Consider the following 13,859-nt stretch of genomic DNA (forward strand, 5'->3'; position numbering starts at 1 on the left):
GCTGACTTCAAACTCCTGATCCTCCTGCCTCAGCCTCCTAAAGTGCTGGGTTTACAGGCATGAACTCCCAGGTTTGCCTTTAACTTTTACTTTTTATATAGTGTGTAATATTCTGTGATATGTTCAGCATGTGGTTAATTGATCTCTTGGAGTATTCAAGATGGCTTTCCGTTTCTTTGCTAAGTAGCTTTGCTCAGTTTCTCTTATCTCTTGAGTTTCTTCTCTTATATTAGATGTCTAGGGCTGGGCTCACCGAGTGAAAGAGTGAGGCTTTATGCAGGCATCAGCATGTGAGCATCTGGTGTGCTGGGCAGATGTTTATCCACAGCAAGTAGGGGCTTCCCAACCTAAAGAGAGAGAAAGGCTGACTGTTCCAGCTTGCTCGTTAGCTTCTTCCTTTTTTGAAATCTTGGATTTAGGAGAAGGTGTGCCCTGACTTGTGATTCAAAGTCTGAATCTCTGAATAGCCCTTGAAAATCATCTTTTCCAGAGGATCCCGGACCCCAGCCACCTCCCCTTGGTGGCTCCATGGAAGACCTACCCTCTGTTCTTTGGCACGGCAATCTTTGCGTTTGAAGGCATCGGCATGGTAAGAGGGGTACTGTGGATTGGGCCTGAGTGCACCCTGGTCCCTCAGCATTCCCACTGCCTGCTTTAATGCTTAGGAAACCCCACTGGGGATTATCTCTTGAGCTGGATGTGGTGGCATGTACCTGTTGTCACAGCGCCCGGGAGGTGGGTGTTTCAGTCATCACTGGCTACATAGCTAGTTTGAGGCCAACCTAGGTACAGGAGATCCTTCCCCCTCACACACACACACAAAAATGAAGAAGGGAAGCTCATGCTTAGAAAAATTGGCTGGAGGCTGTAATCTCAGGACAAGCATCAGAGTCTTGCTGGGGGCCATACTGCTATGAGGTGAAGGGCGCCCCCAGCCTCTGGCGTCTTATACCTCTCCTCACCTCTGGTTAGACAGGGGCTTCTGAAGCCCGTTGTAAGCCTGAGAGTGTAGTTGCTGATAGAATAACTGACTTCACTGTGCACTGAAGGAAAGCACACTTTGGGGGTCTGGCAATAAAGATTCTATTTTCTTTCAAGATGCTCTGTCTGTGTGTGTGTGTGTTCATGTACATGTGCTCACGTGTGTGTGTGTGTGTGTGTGTGTGTGTGTGTGTGTGTGTGTGTGTGTCTATGCTTTTGTGTTTGGAGGCCAGAAGTCAACATCACGTGTCTCCCCCTGGCACTGTCTGTTTTTGGACAGGATGTCTCTTACTGAACCTAGAATTTCCTGCTTTGGCTAGACTGTTGTCTGGTCACCGAGCTCCATTGATCAGCCTGTCCTCCCACCCCACCCCACCTCTGTCAGGTGCCGGGGTTACAGATTCGTGCCACCACACCTGGCTTTTTTGTGGGTTCTGGGCATCTGAACTCAGGTTCTCATGAGGCCACTGATAATGCATTTCCGTGGTGTGTCCACTTTTCTTTCTCACATGCTTTCTTTCCCCTTATCACTTTTTTTTTTTTTAATAGGTTCTGCCCCTTGAGAACAAAATGAAGGACTCCCAGAAGTTTCCATTCATCCTGTATTTGGGGATGACCATCATCACTGCCCTCTATATCAGCCTGGGGACCCTGGGGTACCTGCAATTTGGAGATAGTATTAAGGGCAGCATCACACTCAACCTGCCCAACTGCTGGTATGTGGCGGGGATGGGGAGGGGGGGGTTGGAAACTTCCAGAAGGTGATAGGTCAGAATGTCGCTTTTCCTTGTTGCTTGGCTACCCTGAGCTTGTGATTCCTGCAGCAGCTTGTACTGAATTCATGCGTGAATCTCCCGTCTGTTAAGGCATTTCTCCTGGGAAATATTGAGTCCAGAAGGACTGAGCATCCGCTCTGTGCCTAAAGTCATTCCAGACACCTGTGCAGGAGGGCAGGCCTGTCTGGGCAGTCCACAGATGGGCCGTGCAGGTGGGAACATCTCCCTGTGGGCTGCTGGCTCTTGGGAGTCCTTCCTCAAATGTCTTTCCTCGGTGGACATGCTACAGGGAAAAACTGAGACGTGCAGAAGTGCCTGGACGTCCCAGAGCATGTGCGAAGCAGCCTCTGTTTGGAAGTTGAAAACCTCATTGTAGAGAGCAGTTGTTTTGCTCACATGAGAAACACCCAGGGACCTAGAGCAGCCTTTCATGGCACTCTGAATGGTGAGACTCTAGGTGAGGACAGATAGAGAAAAATGCTGACTTAGTAGGGTCCGTGTGTACACAGGATCCTCGTCAGCGGGCATCCGAGGGTCAGGTTCACCGCACTTCCAACCAAGGAGGCCGCTGTTCAGAGCGATTTCAGTCTTTCCCTCCGGGCTGCTTTTAAATGACTGAATGTGCCTTCGAATGCTGGGTGTGGCTGTGTCCCCGTTCCCAAAGGGTGACTAGGTCAGGAACTCCTGACACGGCTAGCCCGTACTGTCCGACCCCAGTGAGCAGCAGTCTTCCCTTACGTGCCCAACTCAGGTGCGCTTAACTCCCCCCCCCCCCCCCCCCCCCCCCGCTTCCGTACAGCTGCATTCACCTGAATGTCCCTGCAGGGGACGCTCCTGACTCCAGCTTTAGCAGCTCTCTGATGGGCTCAGGATCTTAGCTCAGAGCACCACCAGCTGAGTTATTTTTTACCCCTCAAAGAGTTTTTATTGTCCATACTTAGCAAGTGAGACTTTTTACCCATACCAGTCTTTTCCAGGGTGCTCTCACAGCTTAAGAACCTCATCTTGGTGTTTAGTTCAGTTATAGAGATGACCTGTTCTCATTACACACATAAGACATTTAAATCAATCCCAAAGTGGCCAGTGGCTCTCGCTGCCATATGCACAGGCCTTGATGAAGGTGGAGTTCTGTTAAGGACAGAGTACTAAGTACTCTGAGTACTAAGAGTCCTGTATGTACTAAGTCAGATTAGCAAGCACTGTGCTCTGGGGTGGTAAGTTGGAGTACCTCATGGCATGTCAGTGGCCTCCATGTGGTGTGCCAGATATCTGTGATAAAAGGCCCAGGGGACCCCCTCACCACTAGCTGATTCGAAGATGCCCTGAATTGCGTGAGAAGGGCAGAAGTAGTCTTGTTGGAGTCTAATAGTTATTTTTGAAAGGTATTTGCTCCTGTTCACAGGGCAAAGATTTCAGATATGCAGGTATACAGAGAACGTTTTACCACACCATGAGGACACAGGCTCTGTGCTCACAGTGTATCACTAGGAGGTGTGTAAGTGTGTGTTGTGTGTGGGGGGAGGAGTTCTTTCTTTTTTCCTTTTCTTTGTTCTCTCTCTCTTTTTCTCTTTTTTTTTTTTTAAAGTTCTCATGTAGCTTGTCTGAAACTCACTGTGTAGCAGAGGCTGACCTTGAACTCTTGACCCTCCTACTTCCTTCTCCAGAGTGCTAGGGTTATGATGTACCTGGCTTGCCTCCTTGTTTTGAAGAGCTATGTGGCGGCATTGTGACTGACTTAGCCAGTTTTCTGTGAATTAACATTTCATTTTTGTAGGCTTTCCTTATATAAAAGCTATGGGGGATTGTTTTTTTAAAAATCAGTTTGCATTTAGTGTGTGTGTGTGTGTGTGTGTGAGAGAGAGAGAGAGAGAGAGGAGAGAGAGAGAGAGAGAGAGAGAGAGAGAGAGAGAGAGAGAGAGAGAGAGCGCGAGCGCGAGCGCGAGCCAGGCCTAAAACTTGTGAGTCTGAAGCCATGTTGAAGCCACGTGGGTTGGTGACCTTTCCCGTTGTCTCCAGGGTGCAGGGGCGGCTTTGGCCTCTGTCCAGGGCTGTCAGAGTGTGCCATCAGGCTCCTGAGAGCACCCACTCTCTGCAGGTTGTACCAGTCCGTGAAGCTGCTGTACTCCATAGGCATCTTCTTCACGTATGCTCTTCAGTTCTATGTCGCCGCTGAGATCATCATCCCAGTCGTCACGTCCCGAGTACCTGAGCATTACCAGACAATGGTGGACTTTAGTGTGCGCACTGCCTTGGTCTGCATAACATGTGAGTAGAGGAGATTATTTCTGCATTTATTTAAAGCAGTGGTTCTCAACCGGTGGGTCATGACCCCCACAGGGGTCACATAGCAGATATCCTGCATATCAGATGCTTATATTATATTATGATTCATACAGTTAGGAAGTAGCAGCAAAATAATTTTATGGTTGGGGTCACCACAACATGAGGAACTGCATTAGGAGGGTTGAAAACCACTGACTTAAAGCCTGGAGGACATCTGAAATTGTTCCCACTGAGAGCCTGGCACACAGCCATACTACTGAAGTCAAGGCATAAAGCAGGGCATGAAGAATTGGTTCTCAGTGACCCCAAAGAACTCAGAAGTGAGGACAGTAGTTTCTAGATGAAGTCTAAAGTACAATCGAGAACAAAGACACACTGTTACTGTCCCAACTGAAACGAGTAACAATCTAAAAGCCACTTCAGAGGGCTGGGGATGGAGTCAGTTTGTAGCATGCTTACTGAGAATACTTGAAGCCCTGGGGTTCCCTCCTCACCAAATCAACTGGGTGGGGTGCACACCTACAAGCCCATCACTGGGGAGGTAGAGGCAGGAGGATCAGGGGTTTGAGGTCATCCTGGGATATATGAGACCCTGTTTCAATAGATGATAGATAGATAGATAGATAGATAGATAGATAGATAGATAGATAGATAGATAGATAGATAGATAGATAATAAGGAGTTTGAGGTCATCTTGGTATATATGAGACCCTGTTTCAATAGATGATGGGGGGTGGGAGAGGGAGAGCAATAATCAAGAGTTTGAGGTCAGCCTGGGATATATGAAACACTGTTTCAATAGATGATAGATACATAGATAGATAGATAGATAGATAGATAGATAGATAGATAGATAGATAGATAGATAGATAGATAGATAGATAGGAAACACTGTTTCAATAGATGATAGATAGACAGACAGACAGGCAGACAGACAGATGGCCTAGGTAGATAGATGATGGATAAATGAATAGCTGGATGGCTGGATAGATGGATGGATGGATGGGTGGATGGATAGATAACTGGTTAAAAAGATGGATGGCTAGATAGATGGATGGATACAAGAGTTGATGGTTGGATAAAAGGATAGCCACTTCATCCACATCCATAGTGAGGACTGGGAACTTGAATAGAAGACACTGTTACTATTCTATCTAAAAGAGGCAAACATCTAAAAGCTGCTGCAGAGGCCTGAGGTAGTAGGTCAGGTGCTGGAGGGCTTGCCTGGCATGCATGAAGCCCTGGGTTCATCCCCAGCACCACATAAATGGATATGGTGATACACACCAAAATCCCCGCACTAGGATGTCTAGGCAGGAGGGTCAAGAGTTCAAGGTTAGCCTGGTATACACAAGACCTTGCCTTTCTCAGTCAATCAATCAATAGCTAGCCACTTTACTTTGTCTGTAATGAAGAATCATTATTGTTGTTTTAAATAGCTGTCCATCTTGAGTTGGGGAGATGATCCTAGATTTTTTTTTTGTATGTTTATCCTTAAACATCTGTCGATTAACCTGGCTGTTTACCTCTTTTTTTTTTGTTTGTTTTTGTTTTTTTGTTTTTTAATTCCCCTTTCCCCTATCCTGAGCCATGGGGTACAAGTTAAATACTAAACTCAGAATATTACCTTATGCTCTGTTGGATGAAAGCAAGGTCAATTTTTAAAAATTAACTTTTGCTCATTGCTTCTGTGAGTTAAACTGGGGAATCCCTAACCAAGTGATCCCTAATTTCTGATTTGGATTTTCAAGAGAGTCACAGTTTTCCAAATTAGGCTTTTATGTTAGTTTTATTGTTTTTGGGCAAGCATCTCATTGCTTATTTTATTAAGACTTCCCTTGAAATGTCCTTAAATTATTAAATCCAAGCCTCCACCTTTGAAATAAAGATGGATCTGTTAGAATTTTTTTTCTCCTCCCTCAGGCATATCCATATGTATATAAATATATATGTGTATACGTATGTATATGTATACATATATATCTGTAAACCACTGAACTGGAGTTGAATGTTTTTTGTTTTATTTATTATTATATGCAAACATGATGGCAGGATCCATGTAGAGGTCAGAGGACAACTTCTGGTATTAAATGACCTAGAACTCTGATCTTACTGGCTCACCATTGTTTTTCTGCAAGGACGGTGGGGAGAAGGAGGCCAGCTTTCTTGGCATCTATGTAGAAAGAATTCTCTAGAACTAAGGAGGTGACCTTGATCCTCTCACGTAACCTTGGGCAGCTCTACTAAGGATTTCTTGCAGGCTGCGTCTGGCCATCATGGGTTCCCCAGCCCTTTGGAGAGCTCATGTCACTGAGAACTGTGCCTTTTCCTTCTGCTCTTTGGCAGACTGCAGCCCCTCTCCGGGTGGAAACAGCCCGTGAGACAGATAAGATAGGGAGAGTCTGGAGCAACCAGCCACACAGGCCGCGTTTTGCCCTCACCTTCAGCAGCTCCCGATGCACGCTCGGCTGTGTGTCCTCCAAGGACTGACTAGCTTAAGCATCGAGGAGACTGCATCTGTGTGCATAGTGGCTTGTCTCGTCAGCTCTGAGGACCTGCTTCTTGAGTCTAAAGGGTTTCTTCACGACAGGATATGGAACATTCAAATAGCTTGCCTTCCCAGTGTGGATCCTCCAGAAAAGTCTCTGTAAAATGTCCCGAAGCATAGGACCTGCTTCCCCACAGGCTTATCCTACCCTATCCTGCAGGAAGTGGCAATCCCTGGTCCAGACATCATCCTGTCCTTAGATTCTCTTGGTTTTAATGCTTTGTTTCCCTGGCTCAGTCTGTGCCTGACTCTCCTCCTTTGTGCTGAAGGACACTCGCTGAAGGACACTCACAGGGCCGGCCTGGGTTTGATCTCTGTGAGCACATTCCGCTCTCTCATCTCCCGTGAGCTGTTCTGGTTCATTGTCCTTTAAAAGGAGGCAGCCCCTTCATCTTCGCCAGCTGCACAGCTTTTCCTGGCTTCCCTGGAGACTTTGAAGTCATTGTGGGAGGCAGAAGAGGCCTCTCAGGGTAGCACCAACTCAGGTGTACTTGTGTGGGTTCCTTTCATTCTTTCTTCTCTGTTTATTCAATCCTTGTGGCAGAGCTGATTGATGAATCACTTTCCATCTTTATTTGACTGTTTTCCATTGTACCTGCACATTTTATTAGCGGCCCGTTTTTATTGCTGTCTCTAATGTTTTCTTTCCTTTCCCTCCTCTTCATCAACCTACCTATCCAAGAAAAATGGGGAGATTTCGGCTCAGCCTCTCATTTTATTTAATTTTATAGGTATGGATGTTTTATCACACGTGTGCCTGGTGCCTGGGCATCAGATCTCCTAGAACTGGAGTTATAAACACCATATGGGTGCTGGAAATCAAACCCAGGTCCTGTGGAATAGTGGCCAATGTTCTCAACCACTGAGCCCTCTCCAGTCCCCAGCCTCCTTTTAAAAAAAGATCTCTTTTAATGTGTGTGTGTGTGTGTGTGTGTGTGTGTGTGTGTGTGTGTGTGTGTGTAGTGCCCACAGTGGTCAGAAGGGGGCTTTGGGTTTCCTAGTTATAGGTAGTTGTGAGCTGCCTGACATGGGTGCTGGGAGCTGAACTTGGGTCCTTTGCAAGAACAGTAAAGACTCTTAACTGCTGAGCCACCTTTCCAGCCTCTGTAGCATCATAATTTTTGGTTTTGGACATAGGGTTTCTCCATGTAGTCCTAGCTGTCCTAGAACGAGGTAGACAAGTAGACCGGTCTCTGGTAGACCAGGCTGTCTTGAACTCACAGAGATTCACCTGTCTCTGCCTCCTGAGATTAAAGGCATATGCCACCACCAGCAGGCTCTTTGTTATTTTATAAGTTTCATTGTAGAGATCTCTCTCTTGGCTCTCATCTGGTTATGTTTATTCCAAAGTCATTCATTCATTCATTCATTTGACACCTAAGCATTCTTAAGTTTTTGATGTGAGTGATCCCCGCTTTGGTCACTGCTTGGTAACTGGGAAGCATAAGAAGGAACTGTCTGGTGCTGGAGCTGAGAGGCTGGGCACCCCAAGTCCAGAGCCTACACCCCAGCCTCATTCCTGCTGCACTCCCTGGGCTCAGCTCCTTGACTGCTGGCTTGCTTAGGTTTCCACCCTGCAGCTCATAGAGCAGTTGCCATGAGGCTGACACGGGCAGAGGGAGACTCAGACCCCACAGTCCAGGGTTCCGGTACAGCAGCTCCCGAAGTGCCCCGTGGTGAGAGCGGTCCACTCTGTTCCCCTCCAGCTCTCACCCGCTTCCATTGCAAGGCTCACGGACTGTCACCAGCTGTCTCTTCAGCCCGGTTTTTGCTTACAAGACAAGTTCAAAATCTACACTACACACCATCTCAAGACTTACGCGACTTGGTGATATGGTGGGCTTTCCCTAGAAGACAGTCTTCAGGCAGGACCATGCCCCCCCCACACACACACATGAAAGCACTTGATGAAATTATCATGGGTTTTCTCATGGTGTCTTCTGGAAAAGAAAGTGTTGGGAATGTATATTCCTTTCTCTTTGGCACTTGACGACTGATATATTTGTGGTTCCATCAGTGTAGGGAAGTGAGTGGTCTCTCAGGAAGGCACAACACTCTTCTCCACCCCCGCCCTTCCCTTTGGGGAGAGACTCAATGGAAGACCAGCCGGGAAGTAGTACACAGCTGTAATCTCAGCGTTTGGGAGGCTGAGGCAGGAAGATCTCCAGTTCAGTGGCAGCCTAGAATACATACAGGCAATCATGACATAGTAACTTGTGGGTGGTGCTGTCACAAGCCAGGAGACTGTAGTAGTTCTGCATCTCTGGTCACATATTGCCCAGAGATTGGACTAGATAGCGTCTTGATTTCCTTCGAGCTCTCTATTCCAAATGTGGACCCAGGTTGAATTTTTTGACCAGTGAGCACAGTTCCAGGCATTCTTGACCAAAGATGTCTGTCCCCTCTCTCTGCAGGTGTTCTGGCCATCCTCATCCCACGCCTGGACCTGGTCATCTCCCTAGTGGGCTCCTTGAGCAGCAGTGCCCTGGCCCTCATCATCCCGCCCCTGCTGGAGGTGACCACCTACTACGGGGAGGGCTTGAGCCCCCTGATCATCATCAAGGATGCCCTCATCAGCATCCTGGGCTTCGTGGGCTTCGTGGTGGGGACCTACCAGTCTCTGTTTGAGCTGATCCAGCCAAGCCAAGTCGACATCTCTACCAATTTGACCAGTGCCTTCATATAAGGATCTGGGTGTGTTCCCTGCACCTGCCCAGCCCCGCCCGTATGTGTCTCCCGATAGTGTCCCCACAGCCTCAGGTATGGCTCAGCCTCTGCAGAAAGGGCAGGATTGCTGCCTGGGCGCCCCTCCACCGGGCATTGGACCCTTGGGTACCCTGAGCTAGGCGAGACTGAGTTTGTGGGGAAGGTGGGGTCCAGTCACTCCACGGGTGACGGCACGGTCACTGCTTTCCTTCATCATGCCTCCTCCCCCAGCACCGGCCCCCCTCATCTGCCCCGCCACACCTAAATTATTCCCATAGCACAGCTCACTTTATTTAAAAGGTAGAGTCCTGCTCCTGACGTCTCCTCCTTTCCAGGGCCCGGTCTAGAGGAAATAAGGGGGGGACTCTTAGGTTTTACAGAGTCAGGGCTCTCTCTCATCAGGCTCCCAAATGCTGTACCTCACTCTTCCACCCTAGCTGAGTCCCGAGAGGCTCTGACCCTCCGAACCCACAGGCCACCCCGCCTCCTCTCTCATTTCCTGTGTAGGTCACAATACTGCCCTCTTGATTCCTGTAGCTCTTAAAGATAATGAGATGCTGCTCAGATTGGAGGTATTTATAATTTATTTAAGCTTAGGTTTTTGGGATCTGAGTTCAGACCTGGCATCAGACCAGACATGGTGGGTTACTTCTCCTTCAGCAGCTTGCACTTGGCTTCTCCTGCCACAAAGAAACCTCCCCCAGGGGACCACGGTATATGTCCTCCACCCTCTTGGCTAAGTGGCTTAGGGGTCATTCTTTTTGTTTGTTTTGTTTTGTTTTGTTTTTGTTTTTTGAGACGGGGTCTCATGTCACCAAAGTTGGCTTTGAACTTGCTATGTCAAGGATGACCTTGAACTCTTGGTCCTCCTGCCTCTGCCTCAAGTATTGAGATTCCTAGCATGAGCTGCCGCACCCAGCTGGCTCAGAGACCTTATGCAGACCATGTGGGCATGCACTCTGCGTGCGCAGACTTCCATTGATGAGACTGAATCCGTATGGGCATTCAGAAGTACTTGTGGTATGCTGGCTGAGGACAGGGGTGTGGGTTCTGACTTCCTCTTCCTAGACACTACGCACAAGGGTCATTGTTTACAGTTCCTGGGGAGAGAGCAGAAGCCCCGCCTTGTCCCAGGCTGCCTGTGTATCCTGGGCTACCAAGGAACCACTAAACACTAACTGACCTGTATCCTCCCCCGTCAGACCTCCCGTAGAGTCACATGGCTTCTAGGTCAGTCACCTCGGGGTAGACCTTTGAGGCAGCTAAGAAAGTCCATGGCTCGCCACTGCTTCCCTCTTGGTATAAGAAGGATTTTCAAAGGGCAGTCATTAGCTCCCCATCTTTGAGTTGTGCGTGTGACTGCGCACACACGTGTGCATGCGCACATACATACACGACAGAGTGCTTTATGTCTCCTCCACCCCGGTTACCAGGCTCTTTCTTACCTAGAGATAGGATTTGCCTTGAACCTCAGTTTAGAGAAAGGAGTAAGAATTTAACAGGGTCTTGTTTTTGTGTTTTGTGTTTCACGGAAGCTAGAAGGGCCGTGGCCCAACCTTGCAGCTAAGCCTTTTCCCGCTGTTCTGTCCGGAGCCTGCCGAGTGACTTCCAGGGCAAGGGATGGGAAGGGTGGCCTCTGGCGTACAGCAGCAGCGATCCTCTGGTCAAAGCAGCGATGCTGGGAGGAGGCATGGCTGTCGTGCTGGCCCTTAGCCCCGCCCCCCTCCCTCCCGCCCCCCAGAGCAGCGCTTTTTACCCTCTCCGCTCAGTAGCGTCTCCACGGGTGCTTGCTTCTGTGGCCAGGTGCCAGCTGGGCTTCACAGACACCTTGTTTTCTGAAGTCTTAGGCTGAAAAAATGACCAAAGTAGGTTCAGACACTGACCTGCTATCTCTGGGCTTGGGTTCCAGTAACCCAACTGTGGGCCAGACTCTCTCCTTGAGGCCACCCGAGCATGGCTTCCTGGTTGGAGGGACAGTGTATTCAGAATTGTTAGCGGCACCCCTATCCAGGTGGCTTTGGAAGTCAAGACCTAACGCACAAGGCCAGCTGTCTCTTCAGGGCCCCTGGCCTGAGACTGTGTGGAGTGCCTTCGTTAGCATTAGACCAGGGGAAGCTTCCTTGGTGTGACCTCTTGCTATGCTCCTGGGGCACTGGCAGTGTGGTGGCTTGACTCTTTCTGGAAGATCAGGGCCTTTCTGGATGGACACCAGGCAGCTGCGAAGCATAAAGTTATAGGTATACATATAGGTAGAAGAGGAAGCGGGTCCTCTGCTGCACACAGCCTAAGGGCTCACAGGAGCCTTGAGTCAGGGCCCTCCTGGTCTCTCCTGCTCTCAGTTGGAAGCCAGATGGCCCCTGGTGAGAAAACACTCAGATAAATGGAAGCTTGATCAGACCAACAGGCAAGGCTTTGTCAAGAGTGCGCCTTCCTCCAGATGCCCCAAGGGCAGACAGGCTGCCTGATCCTTGCCAGCCTGCTGCTTGCCTGTACCCGCAGTTCAGAGACCCGTTATCCCAGACTTGAACGTGAGCACTTGCTGGGGAGAGTGATCCAACCTGTGCAGCTCACCCTGCCCTGATCAGTGGCATCTTTTGCAAGGTGCTGCGGTCTGGGTCAGGAGGGGTATGGGTTAGCTTAGCCCCGCCCACCTGACCTCTCTAGCCACACCTCTGGGCGGGTGCTCACTGTCTGCTGTTCACCCTTGGAAGACATGGGTTAGGTGTGATCAGTGGTCTGAAGACAGATCCCAGAGCCTGTCTTTAGACTTTTTCATCCTCAGATTTCTCGCTGTCTTCGGTGTCATGCCTTGGGACACTACTGTTTCACCTGATCCTTCCAGGAAGGTACCGAGCTCTGGTCATGTTTACAGCATTCTCTGTCCTCTGTGTATGTCGAGGACTCTGGATGTGGGTTTGCTTTCTCTACTGGCCAGCCCCAGCCACCATTCCCATTGGGACACTGAGACTTGCTGAGACCTGATACGGGAACCAGACAGAGTGGTGGGACATGGCCGCCAGGAGGGTGGCGCCAAGTCGACTTTAGAATTTCATTTTCTAAAGCACATTACAAATCAGAGACCATTAAGGGAGATCGAGCCGTCTGGCTCGGCTTTGAAACTGTGGTCAATACTTGAAGGTACTTTAGTCCCATGGTCGCGCCAGCTTCTGCCTGGTTGGTTTTTCCTTTTCCATGTAGCCTGAGTCATTCCCTGGTCAGAGACATTAACCCGTGCTCATAGGCAGTTATCAGAAAAAAGAAAGTGGAAAATGAGGCTGGAAGGTGCCTGGTATTTGCCTGTTCTTTGGTTTAAATCAAGGTGATGTTGAAGAAGCTGTTTTCTTTCTTTTTTTTAAAGGAATAATAAAATTCTGTGTCTGTATTGTAAACTGCCAGTGGATGTGCGAATCAAGGAACAAGAGAATTGCCATACACAGAGTCTTAATGGCCAGACAGCACTGTGTGTTGTGTGCCTACTTGTGTGTGATTTCAGTAGGGTAAGCGTATGCATGGGGGGCGTGCCGGAGCATCTAGGTCTCAGTTGGGTTGAGCACATGGATCTTGTGTTAAATTTCCACTTCAATAAATGAATTTTATTTTTTATTTTTGAGAGATTGTAATCTGTGTCTTTGTTTTCATACTTCAAAAAAAAAAAGTATCCCTCAGGGTAGGACCGTCTGTTGAAGGGAGAAAGGGACTAGGGATTTTATTCTGTTAAACAGACCTGCTTCCTTAAGCCACCTCAGCGTTCCCCTGAAATCTGGGGAAGCATTTCCAATGCCCTTTGCATATTTCAGTGGGTAGTTTTAGGCGTCAACTTGGTTTTCAGTCAAATGGGAGCCTAGGTGTTTGCAAATGTTAACATTTATAGCAGTTGACTAAGTGAAGATGGCCCTTGCTAATGTGGGTCGCTTCATCTCATCTGAAAGTTCTTGAACTGTGGCTTCCCTGAGAAGGAACTGTGTCTCTAGACCACAGTGCCAGCTTCTGAGCTTCCACGCTGGGCCGAGGCCAGCCCACCCTGTCAGCCATGGCTAAGCCAGTTCTTTGAAATCTGTTTTTATGCATGCACATATATCTACACACACGAAGAGTTTGCTTACATTAATGGGGGTAGCTACTAATTCCCCATTGCATGTGTACCCCGTCACTGATGGTGCTTGTCTGGCGCATGGCTCTCTGTGTGCACGTATACTGAGTCAACCCAAAGTCCCCAAGACTCAGTCTTTACAGGCCACCAGCTGGCACAAGGAACCGTAACAGCGGGTTTTGGTACCAGAATTCAAGCACTTCTCAAAGTACCCGCCCCTTCTCTTTGCTTACAGCCTGGGGGCGGGGGATGGTTGTGAGTGATTGTTGTGAGGGTAAAGGGAATATCACGAACAGATGAAAGGTTTAGAAAATGAATTCGGGAATATTAGTTGTAGGAAGTCAAAGCACTTGTTTCCATGCTCCACATCAAGATGTCATTCATGCCTAATGACCGTAATCCGCACCCCCAGATCTCCAGGTCCCTCAAGTCAAGCCCGGTGCTCTGATGGAGTCATACGTGTGTGTGACAGTGC

General features: G+C 48.7%; 1 protein-coding gene across 5 annotated transcripts in view; it reads left to right on the plus strand.

Annotated features, from left to right (window-relative positions):
- Slc36a1 (solute carrier family 36 member 1) overlaps positions 1–12,904 on the plus strand; it is a 43,458-nt gene extending 30,554 nt beyond the window's left edge. For 4 of the 5 annotated variants that reach the window (XM_076542375.1, XM_042284019.2, XM_006984878.4 and 1 more), the window contains 4 exons: positions 491–589; positions 1,531–1,697; positions 3,853–4,022; positions 9,003–12,904. In XM_076542375.1, the coding sequence (XP_076398490.1) occupies positions 491–589; positions 1,531–1,697; positions 3,853–4,022; positions 9,003–9,274 (708 nt within the window). In that variant the 3' untranslated portion in view covers positions 9,275–12,904. Of the gene's footprint in view, positions 1–490; positions 590–1,530; positions 1,698–3,773; positions 4,023–9,002 lie in introns of all 5 variants that reach the window. The other variant, XR_006075380.2, reaches the window with a different exon arrangement.
- The last annotated feature ends 955 nt before the right edge of the window (positions 12,905–13,859 follow it).

This window comes from Peromyscus maniculatus, chromosome 8 (assembly GCF_049852395.1).
Source record: "Peromyscus maniculatus bairdii isolate BWxNUB_F1_BW_parent chromosome 8, HU_Pman_BW_mat_3.1, whole genome shotgun sequence".
NCBI classification, from domain to species: domain Eukaryota; kingdom Metazoa; phylum Chordata; class Mammalia; order Rodentia; family Cricetidae; genus Peromyscus; species Peromyscus maniculatus.